The sequence below is a fragment of the Gekko japonicus genome, unplaced genomic scaffold (genome assembly GCF_001447785.1).
Source record: "Gekko japonicus isolate JY-2015 unplaced genomic scaffold, Gekko_japonicus_V1.1 scaffold1323, whole genome shotgun sequence".
Taxonomy (NCBI): Eukaryota; Metazoa; Chordata; class Lepidosauria; order Squamata; family Gekkonidae; genus Gekko; species Gekko japonicus.
This window is the reverse complement of record NW_015165279.1, coordinates 177,440-194,870: the sequence shown is the minus strand read 5'-3', so window position 1 is coordinate 194,870 and position 17,431 is coordinate 177,440. Positions and strand designations below refer to the sequence as shown.

The window sequence follows — 17,431 nt, the reverse complement described above, 5'->3', positions numbered from 1 at the left end:
TGCAAGCCAGCTTTCCTACTCTCAATATTCACCTCATAAAATGGAGCAAAACATCTCAACATGCTGGATTACCATTGCTGGAAAAGATCTATAAACCCCTGTACATTCCTGTTTAATTCTATGGATACTGTAAGAGGGGAAATGATTCTGCAGTCACCTGCCCTGAAAAACTGTTGCATATTCTTGCTTCTGAATCAGATTCTCTGTACACACCCAGAAATAGCTTTTTTTTACATCCAGATAATTTCTTCTCCAATATAGATTGTGCTGCCTGTGCATGGGACGGGACAGCCACAGGAGTCTGGGTTGAGGGGGGGGGATGAGGTACACTGAATAAATACAACCATCATGTTGCTCTCCTCAGCCTTTGTGCTGTGCTACATTTTTCTTTTTATTTTCTCTTATTTATTTATTTATTTATTTATTTTTAACATCTGGATTCTGATGACATAAGAGATGAGAGTAAAAGGACTAGCATCATGTTGCCACTTTTCTCTCTAATGCAGGAAAGTGGGCATAACTGCATAGAAGTTTGTTATGCTTCTGAATCAGCTTCTCTGTACACACCCAGAAATAGCTTTTTTTTACATCCAGATAATTTCTTCTCCAATATAGATTGTGCTGCCTGTGCATGGGACGGGACAGCCACAGGAGTCTGGGTTGAGGGGGGGGGATGAGGTACACTGAATAAATACAACCATCATGTTGCTCTCCTCAGCCTTTGTGCTGTGCTACATTTTTCTTTTTATTTTCTCTTATTTATTTATTTATTTATTTATTTTTAACATCTGGATTCTGATGACATAAGAGATGCCAGTGTTGGATCAGGCCAAAGGCCCATCTAGTCCAACACTTTGTCACACAGTGGCCAAAAATACCAGGTGCCATCAGGAGGTCCACCAGTGGGGCCAGGACATTAGAAGCCCTCCCACTGTTGGCCCCCCAAGCACCAAGAAGACAGAGCATCACTTGACAGTTCAGCCTAGGTCATGTTGACTGATGTTGGCTGGATCCTCTCAGCAGGTTTCCAACAGGGAACATTCATGACAATTGCAAATCTTTCTTCAGAACATAGAAATCATATTCCACAGTTATCACTAAGAAAATAAATTGGTTTTAATAGGTTTCATGCTAGTTTAAATGAGATAAAGGGAGTCTAGTCTACTAGTATTTTGTACAATGTGCATTTAAAACTCCTGAGTATCAAGCCAACTAGAATTCCTCCTAGTGGCTGCTCCTCTTTTGATTTAAACAACTGAAGGGACTGACATATAAAAGATATGAGAGCAATGACTGAGGGAAACTCATGCTGCCCTTGCATCCAAAAAATGAAGGGTGAGAATCTTCTGCGGCTCAAGATTTGTTAATCAATGAGCTTCTAAGGGAATAAAAGAAAACTTGTTCTCTCTGACTTTCCAAGAACGAATAGCAGATCAATTTTATTTCATTTCTAAGGTATTTCTGCTTGAACCCAGTGACAAGTCATGAATCATGTATATTTTCTTGATTTAAATACCTTCTGTACAGATCAAAAGAGCCAAAATTTCTGTTTGAAAGTTTTTATACTAGTCAGATATGTAAAGGGTAGTAGCCATGATCTGGCTACATCAACCTCCAAAGAGCACGATGAATTCATTAAATAAATAAGGCTGATCGGATTGCCCCCTGCTGGTCTAATCTATATTTGCGTGCAAAAAGGCAAATTCCAAAATTGTTAATTGGTGTGATTACTGCTTTGTGGACAATTTAAAATCAGGCCCCAATTAACCAGTATAGCTGACAAAATCTTCAGCAAGCTGAATGGGCCAACACAACCACAATGCTGCAAGATCCATAAATGGATTTCCCTGCAACTTTCTAGAAAAGGTATAAGCAAATGCATGAAGCACAAAATGAGCATGGGACCATGGTTAAGGGGAAAGAAGTTTACTCCCCACACATATATCAAAAGCCAAATACAAGTTACTGGTATTTGGTTAGCCTAGATTTCCCTAACAAGACTTTTTTATATAGACTTTTATGCTAATTGTTCATTGTGTCGTTATTTTGTATTGTAGTTTTTTATATTAAAAATATTTTTTAAAAAAGTTTACTCCCCACACATATCATCCCCCCCACCGGCTAGCAGTACTGGGGGAGGGTGAAGGGTGTCAGCTTTAAGTGCCAAAAATGTACCGGGGAGGTAAATTCCTTCTGTTCCCTGGACTGAAACCCTCATCTGCACTGGGGTACCACATGGTTATTTCCCTTTTTTGAAATGTGCTCCGATCCACTCCAATGGTTTATCAAGTCTGACCAATTAAACCCATATATACTACAGGGATAAATTAGCTCTCTGCACAAGAAATGCACATTTTCTCAATTTTTTTCCTTCTAAACAATTTGTAAAAACAGGCAACCAAAACAAGCAGTGTTTAGTCAAAAGGGTGTCAAGTTTGCTGGCGTAGATCTCTCACAGAACAGATGACACACAATATTAAACATAGTACAATAAATACCTCTGAACCTTGAATTTATTCTTGCACAGTTATTTTGGGGTCAGTATATAACTTGAATATTCTATTTTACTACACTGGATAAAGACAAAAACAGTCGATGTCCTCCTAGTAGTGACTGGCAGCTGTTGCTTAAGAAAACAACCCTTGCTCTATGAATGGAGTGGAAGCTCAGGCGATGATCAGGGCCAGGATGACGCTTCATGGCATCCCCCTGAGCTGCACTATGGACTGTTTTGGAGTGGGAGGGCGCGAGTGGCTGCAGAAGGACAGAGAAGGTGGCAAAATCCCGTCTGTGCACTTGCTCCATTTGCAGAGCAAACTCATTATAAAGTCATTTTCGGAGGAGCTGAGGAAACCAATTGCATACATGTTGGTATTTCAGAACCGAGAAAAGGAGGAGGAGGAGAAGCTCAGAGGAGAGTCTTCCCACCACCGACTGAAAAGCTTAAATTAGCTTCCCTACTCAATGCAATGGTGGCACTGACCAACACAGCTGGCATCTTGGTTTGTTATAAAAACCCTGGGCTTGTGTTCTATGTAAGGGAAATATTTTTTTTTTAAAGATCTAATTCTAAGTTGGTAGAGCTTATCCTCCTTTTAGAGCAGGGAAATATAGCCTCTTTCCAGTCCAATTGGAGGATCCCTGTTTTCTCAGCAGAAGTTAGAGGAGTTCCAGTTTTCATGGTGCACGGCATCCTTCTCTCTTTAAACACACCAGGGCTCCCTCTGATGCTCTGCATTTTAGGATCTCCTTTTCCAGAAGTCCAGATAAATCTGAAGGGGAAGGAGGAGAAGTTCCTACTGCTCCAGAGCATGGAGAAACTGTGTTAGCACAAAACACATACAACTTAATTCTTACAAGATCACATAGTTTACCAGAAGCTGCACATATGTGAGTACATTACCACATTTAAATTAAAATTACACTTATAACCCCCCTGAATCTGACATTAAAATCTAACATATTGTTTGAGTCAACAATAAATAATATTCTGAGCCAACAGTAGCATGACAAGATCACTACATAAAGTTTTTCCTTCACACAGCACTGGGACACAATATACTGTATTTCAATGGCAGTCATATCCACAACAGGGTTCTAACTAGGAGAGAACTAAAAAAGTGGCATAAATAGCAATGGGCCACAATATCTGGGCCCTCCATTCTGTTCCGCTTTGCATCTAGCATCTGAACTAAACTAATTCTTTACACTATTACAAAGTAGTGTTTAGTGTGATGAAAAACACCAGTTATAAAGCAAACATGTTTACTAACAGAAACTGAATGGCTATGTTGGAAGAATATTTCATGGAGAGATGCAATATGATTACTTCTCAGATTAGGCCACTTGTACATGTTCAACAAATATGCATAGCTGCATTCCTTGTGGGCTGGTTGATGCAATCCATGGTCTCCACTCAGTTGACTGTAGCAGTGTGTATGCCACAACTGGACTTGCATCTATGCTAGGATCACATGGAAGCATTAACTGTCACTGCTAGATAGAAGCTTCACTTGCACTAAGAGTGATTTGCATGACTGGAGCAGCCCTTTTTCAAGAAAAGGGGGGAAGGGGATAAATCATCCCTAACTGCAAAGAAAAACATGTCTATTTAGGAAGATTATTTTAAGTACAATACATTTGTTTTCTCTCGTGTCCCTGGGGTGCTTTCCCTTTTTTGAGATGCTCACAACCTAGTACAATCCTGGTTGTTTTACCCAATCACATAAGGACTGGCAGCAGTTTGAACCAAGAAATAAACACAGGCATTATATCCATTAGGAACCCCTTGGCAGGTAGAATCCACCATGGCTGTTTATGATATATGAACACCACAATAAAGTTTTAAAGGCTAACTGAAGAATGCAACAAATTTTGAATAGTTGAAGTCTAACTCTCTTATTTAAAAATTGAAAATTACCAGGAAGTGCGTAAAGACAGCTTATGCTTCACTAGAAAGTATGCACCTTCAGAGATCAAAAGAGTTATGGTTAGGCACAGGAAATGTTTGTCAGAAAGTTCATTCTGTTTGTGTAAATGTAAATTCTTTGCAGAATTTCCCCCCTGTAAAGCACACTTTATAAAGGATGTTCTGGCACAACAGTCACTTTTATGTAGGATTTGCATGAATTCCACATTTTGTGTGTGTGTATATATATATGTGATGTGATGTGGCCCATGGGGTTGCGACGAGTCGGACTCAACTGTGCAACTTAACAACAACAACATATATGTGATAAATCTACATTTTGTTAGATGATGCAGTCATGTGCCATGTATTAGTTTGTGTAACACTAATTACCATGTCAGAAAATGTTGTGTAGGAAGTACCTTAATACAAAGATGGTATAGCAACAATTTAAGATATTTATACAATTAAAAAGTATGATCTGCTGTAGAATAACAGCTGAATTACATGCATTTCTCACAACGAATATTAAGAGATATTAATTAAAAACAACATAAAATATGATAATGAAAACTAGCTTTAGTATGAATGCAATTTGTATAGTTACTATTTTTAGGCTTTCATAATAATAGAAGTGTCTGAGCAAAATAATTATCTTATGATTCTCACACTAACGGCAAATCTAGCAGTTATATTGCCAAAGAAATTTGATAATGTATTTCCAGTTATATACAGTGCAATACTAAGTGGACTGACACCATTCTATTGAAGTCAGTGGTGTAACTTTGTGACTGTACTGAAACCATCCTGTAACAGAAGTCTTAGGTCTGCTATGCAAACCTAAAAACAAGACTCTTCTATCTAGCTGTTTACTTTGGCAAATCATTAAAGTAAAAACAAAACTGAAAAAACTGTATATTTGGGATAGAAAATTTATACTGCTGGGTAAAATGAACAAACACACATATATTGTATATAACAATTACGTTCAGAATGCAAGTCTTATAACCTCCAGGTCTTCTGTGGTTTGAATTTACTCCTCAAGAAATGTGGAAAAGACAATTCAACCAAAGGCACAGATTTCATTTTGAAGGAAACCAAATCAGTAATGCTGTGTGTTATAAAACCAGGTATAAAACTTGAACTTTTGTATGGATATACATCTGTACGAGTCCAGCAGGTTTTAAAAGACAACTGGAGCATAACTGTCAGCAAGACCAGTAGTGAAAAGTCGGAATGATAAAGATTACCAAGGAATCACAGGTTGACATCATGTGCAATATGTACTTAAATTCTTTGTTTTTAATACTAATGTACAATTTAAAGACAGCACTAGACATTAATTGTTATAAACTATATATGCACATTTCCCCCATTTATAATCACTCGCAAATTAAGTCAGCATTCTAATTTTTATTTCCTGTTTACTGTTATCCAATACATCTACAGTGTATGGAAAATTCATATGGACTTGCTAGCAAAGTTGATAAAAATAGTCCATCTTCTAACAGAACTCTTTCTTTCAACTGAAATAGTTGCATCAATGATACAGACTAGATACCTCCTGGCGTCAAAGGCTGGTGAGATTTATATCCTGTTGCCTGAATACACGCTGGTCTCTTCACTCTGGAAGAAATGTCGAGTTCATGCCCTTTTACTACTCTTCATATATACCTTCAAGTAACTAAACAACCACCTTATGTATTAAAGCACATTGTGCAATTGCTCTTAACAAGTTTGATTCAATACGTTTAACAATATATCACTATACAAAAGCCAAGGAGAGAATCTTGAATTTTTAAAGAATTCTTTCAAGTTCATTCAAATAAATAAGTCATTGTCTATGTCATGCTAAGTTTTTATCTCCCTATTTTTTTTTTACCTGGCTTTCTTTTGTTTCCTTTTCTTATTCAGTTTCCATACTTTTGCTAAGAAGACCATTAACATGTCATTGCTTCAACACAAGGCAAGACGGACTGGATTCTCCAAGTTAGCTTTAAGGCTTTTCAGAAATTTTGAAGCAAGTTCATCATCCACCATTCGGCCATCGCTGGACAGAGTCACTGTCATGAGTTGGTGTTGCTGCAGTCTCTCATTCCCTTCTTCATCCACCACAACCCCAAGTTCCATTCGAGTTCGTCCCACAGCTAAGAAACAGGCTTGAGGAGGGTTTACAGAACCAATGAAGCTGCTTACGCCAAACATGCCAAGATCTGAAATGCTGGGGTGGGGGGGAAGGAGAAAAGACATCAAAGGGTAAATATAAACATGGCAATCATAGGGGAAACAAATCTAGGGAATAGCCATGGATTAATTCAAATGTAGGAATGATTAACAAAAATGTAATACGATAAATGATACTTACAAATTTTGTTTAACGCTTTGTGATCCAGTACAGATCACTGTTTCTAAAATCATGGAGGTTCAGGAGGTTTGTGAAGCAGTTCACGAAGCCAGACATGCTGGCGCCAATGAATTAATTGCTAGCAGCCATTAAATCGGACAGTTTCACTCCTCCCACTTGGAAGGAGGGAGGAAGCAAAACTGACCCCACTGGCTCCCAGCCATTTAAACCTAACAGCATGGCAGGTCCACCTGTCAGCTGTTAGGTTTAAATGGCCAGCAGCCATTAAACTGGTTCCCCCCTGCCAATCTGCACAAAACTTAGAGGGTAGGTAGAGGGGCACCCCAGGGAGATCTGCTGCAAGTTTGATGCCTCTAGCTTGCAGGGGGGCTGTTTGACACACTGCTTCCACTTTTGCACATTGAACTCTAGGATCTTCCCCTCCCACAAAGCCAATCTGCACATAACTTGGAAGGCAGGTATAGGGACATCCTGGGGAAATCCACTGCAACTTTGATGCCTCTAATTTTGGGGGGGGGGGCATCTGACAGACGACTCCATTTTGCACATTAGACTCTAAGATCTTCTCCCCCATGCCAATCTGTACACAACTTGGACGGCATACAGAGGGGCATTCCAGGGAGGTCTGCTGCGACTTTGATGCCTCTAGTTGCAGGAGAGCCATTTGACAGACTTCCCCCTTTTGCGCTTTGGACCCTGGGATTCCCCCCAAGCCAATCTGCACATAACCTGGAGGGCAGGTAGAGGGAGATCCCTGCAAGTTTTATGCCTCTAGCTTGCAAGGGGACCATTCAAAAAGAGCATTTTCCTGGGGGCACCTGCTTTGGGGGGCTGTAACTTAGCCATCCGAAATCCCATCCTCATCAAACTTGGAGGGCAAGTAGAGGACAGTCAGCTAGAGATTCACTGTGTTTGGTGTTTCTATTCCACAAGGGGACCGTTCTACCATGCCATGAACCTCACAAACCCTGAACTGGTTTGTTAAATGGAAAGGTTCATGAAAGTTCATGGTTCATGAAACCCCACAAACCTTGAACCTTCACAAACCTCAATTTTCCTGGTCTGTGCTCATCCCCAGTCCTCACCATTCCTCATTCATGTTAAAATGGTCAGATGGAATTGATTATATGCCTTTCTCCACAACCACCACTCAAGGCAGTTCACAACAGTGAAACCCAATAAATGTGACCTGTAATAAAATTTTAATTTGATCTCCAAACCAATCTTACTAGCTAAAAAAGAAATTAAACTACAGAACATGAACAACCCTAAAACAAAATAGACAGCAACCAATGAAAATCATAACACAGTCACATGAGGACAACAAAAGCTATGTAATTTATTGCAATTATTAGAAATCTAGCTTTTGATAACAGTCTCAGTATGTGTTATTTTGCTACAGACAAACAAAGAAGGTTGGAATCTACTAAAAATAAAACATCTAAACTTATTGGTGAACAGTACATAGGTTTATAGCTTCAGAAAAACACATGTGATAAGATGCACTACTATGAACAATGCACAGCTGCAGACAAGCCCTTCTACCAGTAACCAGGCAGTTTGGTGCATAAAAGGATACTAGCCCTGCATTAGGCACATGGAATTTATTCCAGGACTACTAGGTGGATACATCAGGATGCATGGCATGAGGCCATATCATTCTGCTCCCACATCTACAAACTGAATATAAACAAGTATGCAAGAGAGAATCAGGGGTAACCAATGATGGGGAATAACAGGCACAAAATGAAATTTTCCAAAACAATTACCCAACATCCCACAGAAAAGAAAAAACGGGTATGTATATAACATGATGGAGCTGCGGTGGTTCAAGTGGTTAAGATGCTGAACTGCAGGCTGTGGAAGGTCAGTAGTTCAGCAGTTCGAGACCCGGGTGCTGCATGATGGAGTGAGCTCCCATCTCTAGTTCCAGCTCCTGCCAACCTAGCAGTTTGAAAGCAAGAAATTGCAAGTAGATAAATAGGTACCACTTCTGTGGGAAGGTAACAGCGTTCCGTGCGCCTTGGTGTTTAGTCATGCCGGCCACATGACCACGAAAACGTCTTCGGACAGCGCTGGCTCTTCAGCTTTGAAACGGAGATGAGCACCGCAACCCTAGAGCCAGATTTGACTGGCTTTCGAGCAAGGGAACCTTTACCTTTTTTATATATAACATGATATTGGAATGCGTAGCATGTGCTCCAAACTACTGCCACTCCCATACACATACTCATACCCTTTCATAGGCACTCACATAATGTAACTAGGACCACAGTCTAGAGCAGGGGTGTCAAACTCATTTGTTATGAGGGCCAGATCTGACATAAATGAGACCTTGTTGGTAATGCCAAGTAGAAGAGATATAAAGTTTATAAAGGACACAAACACAACAGGTTTTTTTTACTTAAAATAAAAACATGCTTAAAATATTAGCACTCTTGCAATATTGTGTTTATTTAACAGTGTCTGATAATTGACACCTCTTGCTCTGAATTATTGCCTCCAAATGTCTGTGCTGTTGCAATCTTGAGTATGCTGTTCAGGTGTGTATCTGTAAGCAGAAAACCTACAATGACGCAGCAGAACTGGAAGAAGAAGCAGAAGACAGCCAGTTCCACTGCGGGCCTGATAGCAGACCTCCAGGGGTCTCATCTGGCCCCCGGGCCACATTTTTGACACCCCAGGTCTAGAGGTAAGAGGAATTAGAAGAAATTAATTCCATACACACATGCAGCTTGCAAGAGCAACAACCTTCAGATACACACAGCTGTCTCAGGCCCTGATTGTTAAGCAAACCAGGCCCGAGAATTTATTTTTATTTCAGCAAAGTTCTTATTGTTACATCCTTGGAAAAATAATTGTGAATCACTGGATGCTTGCCCAGAAATAAATCTTGCAATGTGAAGAACGAACAAACCACTAGTTTGCAACATGCAGTTCTATACGGAAGTCAACTCTGAACTGCTTACATCTTAGAATCAAAGGAGACAAATTAAATGGTCTTGATAGACTCATTTGAGTTTTACATAATTGGGTCTAAATCGCCACACCCAAAACACCTCTGAATCTCTCAGATGTGGACTGCATGAGACTATCTAATCTCTCTGAAAGTGCCTCAGAAATTGTACTACATCCTTTAATCTTAATATGGATAGGATAAGGGATATGTATATCTGATTCTGATTTAATTTGCGTGTGCAAGTATTTTTGTATCTGTGGTTCTTTCATATTTCATTTCAAGACGCATCAGATTGATTTTAATAAAAATCTTAAAAGATAAATGTGAGTGATCTTTGGCTGGGTTTCAAGGTTTTCACTTGACCCCTGGAATAAATAAACTTCTAACATCTCTTCAGTCAGAAGGCTGTAATCTGTAGAGATGGGGTATCAAAGAGAGTAGCCATCTCAATATAGCCCTGTGGTTTAGGGGTTAATGTGTTGCTTTAGAACAGGTGAAGACACTCTTTGTTTCCATGTGTCTGTTTTAAAAGAAATGTTTCCCTTGGGGGGCAGGAGGTTAATACACCGTTACATAGCTTCTAAGAAATACAAGAATGATTTACAAATCCTGTATTTCCCCCAGCATTCTTTGTTGTTCTCTTTCATACTCCATCTTTTTATGATTTAAGACTCTTCAAGTTCTTATTGTCAGAGATTTCTACTTCATCTAAAATAAACTAATATACTTACACAAATGCCTGGGATAAGTCTGTATGATCTCAAGCATATTTGGACACAGACTGACACTAAGTCTGGAAAGACTATTAACTTGGACTGGGGGAAGAGAAAGAGTTCCAAGAGCACAAATAGCAGTCTGAGTGTTATCTAGACACATATCATTTTAATAGCTGCCCAGTGCCCTTCTCTTTTCCTTCTTAGAGCTTCTTCAAGTCCCCCCAACCCCTCACTTCTCTTTTAAAACCATGCAGAACCAATTTTTAGTTAATCAGATCAACATGTCAGAAGCCTGGGAAAGTGACAAAAATTTGGACAGCCTCTCTGAAACCTGGGAGAGAATCAGGTTGGATTCAGAGGACGTTTGCCTCTCATCTGAGGAAAAAAGTCAGAGGAAAGCAAAGCTCATTCCACAGCAGAAAAGATCACAGCAACCTCCACTGGTAGATAAACCTGCATGCAATCGAAGATTACAAGAAGTTTAATTAAGTTCAACTGGTCTACTTGCTCTAGATCACACATATTTAATTGCACAAGCTCACACAGTAATTCTATGGGATGTGGAACAAAGTTAGAGTCCGGTGGCACCTTTAAGACCAACAAATGTTTATTCAAGGTATGAGCTTTCATGTGCAAGGCACACTTTTTCAAATACATTGGAATGGTAGATGAGGTTGTTAGGTCCATGTCTCGAACAACTCCTCATCCACAATAATGCAACATCTCATTTGAACATGGACACTGGAACCAGAGCTTGCAATAAACCCAGATGCCAACTTTGCTGCTCATGCCTTGAATAAACCTTTGTTGGTCTTAAAGGTGTCACTGGACTCTAAATTTGTTCTACTGCTTCAGACCAACATGGCTGACCATCTGGATCTCTCTGTATGGGCTGTGATAAGTCATACAATAAAGAGTTAAAATACCTGAAAGATCCTCCTTGGTATTCTTCTGGTAGCAATTTTCCATCTTTCGCTTTTGTTGCTAGCGCCTAAATAAAACCCAAAGTATATTAATAAGCATAAGTTTCAGAAACATGAAAGAAAATGGATTAGTAAAATTAAGATGCTTTTAAACATATTTTGCTCATATAAGTATTTCTGTCAGCCAGCTGTTTTCCTAAATGATTAGTCATCAAGTGATTCAGCCAGCTGTCACAATTTGTGACAGCAGAACTGCAAACTGTATCTTCCGGGAATAGGCTTATATTCCCATACTGGAGGGTTGATCACTCTGGAACGTCCATGGTGATTTCTCTGTTAGCTTGGCTCTCAAAACCTCACTGTATACTGTAAATTGCCTTAGTCAATATTTTTCCTTATGGACAGCTTGTTTTGTATTCAACAGCTAGCCATGCAAACAACAAGAAGATTCCAACAGAGTTGTTGAACATATTTTCTCTGTATATACTGCTCCATTCTAGAGGATGTATCCAGTAGTCAGCATGTCCCCATCTATGGTCTTGGTCTTTTAGTGTTTCAGAAAACAGAGCATAGAGATTGCCTTCATATTCACAGACATGCTCAGTATCAATGAAAAATAATATATTTCAAAAAATCTATTTATTAGTAAATATTAAAATGAAACAACAAATACTTGATCAAAACCATTATGAATAACCACCAGTTGTCATTGCCAGGAAATACCACCCAGTATCAGCCATCTGAATAAGATTTTATGCACTGCCACATAAGCAAGAACCTATGAGTTGGGATAACAGTGCCAAATCATTGCCTCTGAGAAGTAACGAAACCATAATTTCCTATGATTTCACATGGTAAACCTGGTCACATGAAACCATCATAAATTGCATCACTATAGCTAAAACACTTTAAAAACGAGATACGCAGAGACTGTTCAGAACAAGAATTCAGATTTATTGTAACTGAAATGTTATAAAAGCCACCCAAGTATTTGTTGGACAGGTGTTATTTCACTGATCACTGGATATTCCAAGTTATATGTTCTATCCCATGATGAATAGTGATGTAAAAGAAACAGATTGCACAGCAGGCAATCATAGATAAAGCTGGGCTTTCTGTTAGCTGATTTGAATCGATTTGTGACTGGAAAAGTGGTATAATTTACTTTAGCTGCTTATAAAATTAAATTATATTTAACTGACGAGTCATATGCTTATTACAATAACTAAAATTTAAAAAATTGTTTACTATTTTACATACCCAAACAATTTTTTATTTTAAAATAGTCTTCATGCAATGCATACATTCTAAATTTCTAATATCTTTATCCTTAGTTATTACACAAACATATGAAATATAACTAAGAAGCACAACTACAAAGTTTAGTGAAAGCCTATGGATTAGTGATGGCTAAACACCTTGCAATAAGTTTGCAATTAGATCACCACTTACAAATTCTTAAAGATTGATTTTAGAGATAATTAAAAAGCAGTTTAGAATTAGATTCTGCAGTTTAGAATACAGAATCCTTATATTTAAAGTCATCCGTGGCCTTGCAATCCTCAACAGTTTATTACATCCTCTACTATGACCGTAACCTCTCCAGGTCCACAGCTTATTTGAGGATCACCTGCTCCAACAGACTATTCCCCTTTCTCCCTTTCTCTCCTTATCCCTTCCAGTGCATTTGTGTGACAACACTTCCCTTATTTCCTTCAAATACTTCTGACCTTTAATGGATTAAGTGGCTTGGGCCCGGAGTATCTCAGGGACTATCTACCTGTACTGTCTGACCCACAACTTGAGATGTGCACATGGGGCTTTCCTTAGGGAAATAGTTTGTTAGAGGCCTGGTTACCTGGGACCTGAGGGAGGGTGTTCTCTGCTGCCAACCCCCCTCCCGATATGCCAACTTTCACTGCAAAAAAACCCCAAACCAATGGGTATTCAGTTCAATCCTGATAAAGATAATCAATCATCTATATACTTTTAGTGATAGGTGGCCCCCATCTGTGAATACTTACATCTGCAGATCAGGGCTGCACAGCCTGGGGCTCTGTGCTGGGTCTGGTGATGGTGGCTGCACAGTCTGGGTCTCTGGCGGCTGCACAGCCCAGACTCCACACTGGGAGTCAAGCTGGGCACAGGCTCAGAAATCATGCTGGGAGCAGGCCCAGTGAGAAAGTGGGGGGAGGGAATCCACCCGCAAGTATAGTGGGCCTGCACTTGTACATTCTAATAGCAAAGTCAGTCAAATCTGAGGATTCTTAATCCGGTGACTGGAGCTGTGAACATGCAAGATGGTTCTTTCTATAAACCTGAACAATGCCCCAGGTTTTCACAAAAATCTGAAATCTTAAAAACCCCCAGCAACCATTGAGGGAGTTAAAAAACCACCAAAAATGATAAAAGGAACTCCTGTAGCTTTAACAAACGGATTTCCTGTAGCTTTAACAAACGGATTTCCTCAGTGGCTGTTGCTAGGCAAACACACAATTCCAAGGCTTGATTTCTGTGAGTAAAAGGCAGGGGGAGGGGGAGGGTCCCTTCCAGATTGTTTTGGCTTTTGAGGGAAGACTGATAGCAACTACTGGCTGCCTTGATACCATCTGACTTGCGTGACTCACCCAGGCATGGCTACTGGCTACTCTTCAAAAGCAGCCACCTTATAAAAACCAGTGTGGTATAGATGTTGGAGCTTCAGAATAGGGTCTGGAAGACCCAGGTTCCCCATCTTGCTATGGAAGCTCACTGGATGAATTTGGACCAGTCATATACTTTCAGCAGGGGTCATTTCATAGAAAAAGAGGTGCAGGAACTCATTAGCATAACTCATTTGCATATGCCACACCCCCTGACATCACCGGAAGTGTGTCAGAAGGGAACACCCACCACTCAGGCTCCACTGAACTGTTTTGGATTGCTAGCTATTGGGGGGGGGGAACGTGCAGATCTGTCCTCATAGAGGAGGGAGAGCTTATACCTGAATAAAACTTGGTCTTAAAGGTGCCACTGGACTGTTTTGGACCGGGGGGGGGGGTGTTCTGCAGCTTACCTGGCTGCTTCTTGCTCTGACTGAGGGCTGCTGGGAGCAGGGGGTGGGGCTTGTTGCATGTGCCCGCCCCCTGGGCTCTTTACTGCCGGAGCTCCGCTCCTGTGCGCTCCTGCAGGAAATGACCCCTGACTTTTAGCCTAATCTACCGCACAGGATTGTGGTGTAGATAAATAGGAGGAGAGGAGAATAATGTAAGTGGGTTTGAGCCCCACTGTAGAGAAAGGTGGGATATAAAGACAGTAAATTAATAATAAATATAGCTGAAGATGGGAGGAAAATAATAGGTCATTTGATGAATGGTTGAGAAGGAGAGAATGAACAGGGAAAGTGGAGAAGATATGAGGATTTTCAGGAAGTGGGTGAGAAGGACAGAAGGAAGCAGGTAGATGTTGCCAGGAGGAGGGAAAGATGAAATAGTGTGGGGAGGGGGAATACAGGGGAAAGTGATGTGCCCTCCCACAAGTCCATGAGGGTTCTCTACTTTGAAAGTGGGCCCTGGCCCAGCAAGCGAGCACCAAAGAACTGGGCCATATTTTTCCTAGGTGGAGGCTGCTGGGAGGGGGAAGCGTAAGACAGAGGGGCTGATAAGTTGGCTGTTGGGTGGGAAGGAGAGAAGGAAGCAGGAAAAGGGGAGAAGTTAAGGGGGCTTTCAGTGAAGGGAAAGAAGAAATAGTGAAGGAGGAGAAATAAGATGTCCCCTGCAAGCCCTTGCGGGTTTCTGCTTGTTGTAAACTTAATTCATATTGATGTCGAGAAGTACAGATTCATTACTTTACTAGTTTGAATCAATGATCTGTGAAGGAACTGGTTACAGAACACCCCCTCCAGCACTTTCTTCCCACTGTTATAGACTATCATGGAGGGTCTGTGGACTACAGTGATGATGAAGGGGGTAAAATTGCCCTTCCCACTTTTCCTGTCAATGGAGCTCTGCTGCAGCCCACTAACTTGGGGTGTGTATGTGTGTGACTTTTTAAAAGTTTAGAGGTGCTGTACAAACAGCTGAAGGACTGTGAAGAGTTATATTAACAGAAACAGAGAGCCTTGTGTGACAGGCTGTTCCAAGCAATCTGATTGGTTTAGCATCAGCTGAGCACAGAAAGACCTGAGAGCTGCATGTGGAGGAGTCAGTCATATTTCTACCTTGACTGAGTTGAGTCTGATTTCAGCCTTAGCTGAGAGCAGTCTTACACAGATTGAGTACTGGGGGAAAGTTGGCAAGAAAGTTTGGGAAGGTAGGCAAAGAATTCCATTTGGGCCGAAGAAAGGGGATAGATCTTCTAGTGAGAGCAGAATTTCCCTATTCATATTGATGTCGAGAAGTACAGATTCATTACTTTACTAGTTTGAATCAATGATCTGTGAAGGAACTGGTTACAGAACACCCCCTCCAGCACTTTCTTCCCACTGTTATAGACTATCATGGAGGGTCTGTGGACTACAGTGATGATGAAGGGGGTAAAATTGCCCTTCCCACTTTTCCTGTCAATGGAGCTCTGCTGCAGCCCACTAACTTGGGGTGTGTATGTGTGTGACTTTTTAAAAGTTTAGAGGTGCTGTACAAACAGCTGAAGGACTGTGAAGAGTTATATTAACAGAAACGTAAGAACTAAAGTCTGTGCATGTACTGATTTTACCTCAGAGTTATTTATATTGAGTTACCTCATGAATTTCAACCCTGATTTCACCTGACCTTTCCCCTCTATGTTGAATAAAATATTTTGTTAATTTTGCAATTCAAAATGTCTCAAATGACATTTTCAGTGGTTTAAGTCAAAGGGTGATCCCAACCCTTCATTCAGGTTCCTGGGCTGAGCCAGCAGTAAAATATCATACTGAGACAGGGTGGGACAGCCAGAGTTCTTCAGGAAAGAAGAAAACAGATCACTAGGGCTGCTCAGTCAGAAAGGGAAAGAAAAACAAAAGGAAAATCTTTCATCTGAAAGGAAGGGAAGTGGACAGGGGAAGGGAAGGGAAAGGAAGGGAAGTGGACATATGGGTCCTGAAATCCCGATAATCAACTTTCCTGATGCCAGTACGGACTGCTGTGGCAAGGGGAAAGCAGGGAAGATCTGTGATCCTTGCATGAGATCTAACCCACAGTCTAATATCATATTTCTCTTTTATAAAGAAACAATACACAGGATCTAGTGGAAGAATCCCAGTGTGTAACAACTTAGGTCAAGGCAATATCCCTGAGGCTTATTTCTACTTTCACTAGTGCTAGCAATAATCCCAGAAGTAAAAAAAAAAAATGACATAACTCTTATGAGTAAGAGAACAATCTATACCTTCTAATACCTGGATTGAAAAAAATCCAAATAATTTTGCTCTCTTTAGTGTCATCTGTGGAATACCAAAGGTAATGGAGGGCCCTTGCTTGTACGAAATTCTTTGTATGTACAGCCTTTAAAGAACTATGCATGTGTGCAAAACAAGCATGCTGTTTCAGAGATCAAAATATTAAACTGGATTGTTTTGTCCAGTTATACCACATCTACCGGTTGAAAATTAATACTTTGTGGCAACTAGATAAAATAACAAGCATAAACATTTCAGCAAAGGCATCTCTGCTCCATGTGAGAAATTTAATAACAGGCCATTAAACAATTTAAAAATGACTTGCAAATTACTATACTGTCACAATTTCAAATTATCTATATGGATGAATCTATAGGAAAGCAAATAACTGGCTCTCACAGTTAATACTAATCATCTGGGCAGGACTCTAGGATACCAAATATTTAGCAGTGCCTTCAATGACCGCTTTCAAAAGGCAGTAAATGAAATACACAAAGCAATAATGAGAAAACCCAGTACTTGTCGAAAAAGGGGTATTTCCCCCCCTTTGAGAATTAGTATTATCCTCTTTGTGTTTTTGCTTAAAATGGTACTCAAAGTTAATCTCTCTTTTAGGAACTTTAAAATAAATGTAGGGCAGAAACTAAATGTATTTGTTGACTTTAATCTCAATTAAAATCCCTGAATGTTTGCCAGGAAACAAA

At 40.1% G+C, this 17,431-nt stretch overlaps 1 protein-coding gene across 1 annotated transcript in view; it reads right to left on the bottom strand.

The window, feature by feature from the left end:
* Positions 1–5,334: 5,334 nt before the first annotated feature.
* Positions 5,335–17,431, bottom strand: part of PDHX (pyruvate dehydrogenase complex component X) — a 73,704-nt gene continuing 61,607 nt past the window's right edge. The window contains exons 10-11 of the mRNA XM_015410296.1: positions 11,375–11,439; positions 5,335–6,629 (exon numbers count right to left, since the gene is read on the bottom strand). Of these exons, the coding sequence (XP_015265782.1) occupies positions 6,365–6,629; positions 11,375–11,439 (330 nt within the window). The 3' untranslated portion in view covers positions 5,335–6,364. The remainder of the gene's footprint in view (positions 6,630–11,374; positions 11,440–17,431) is intronic.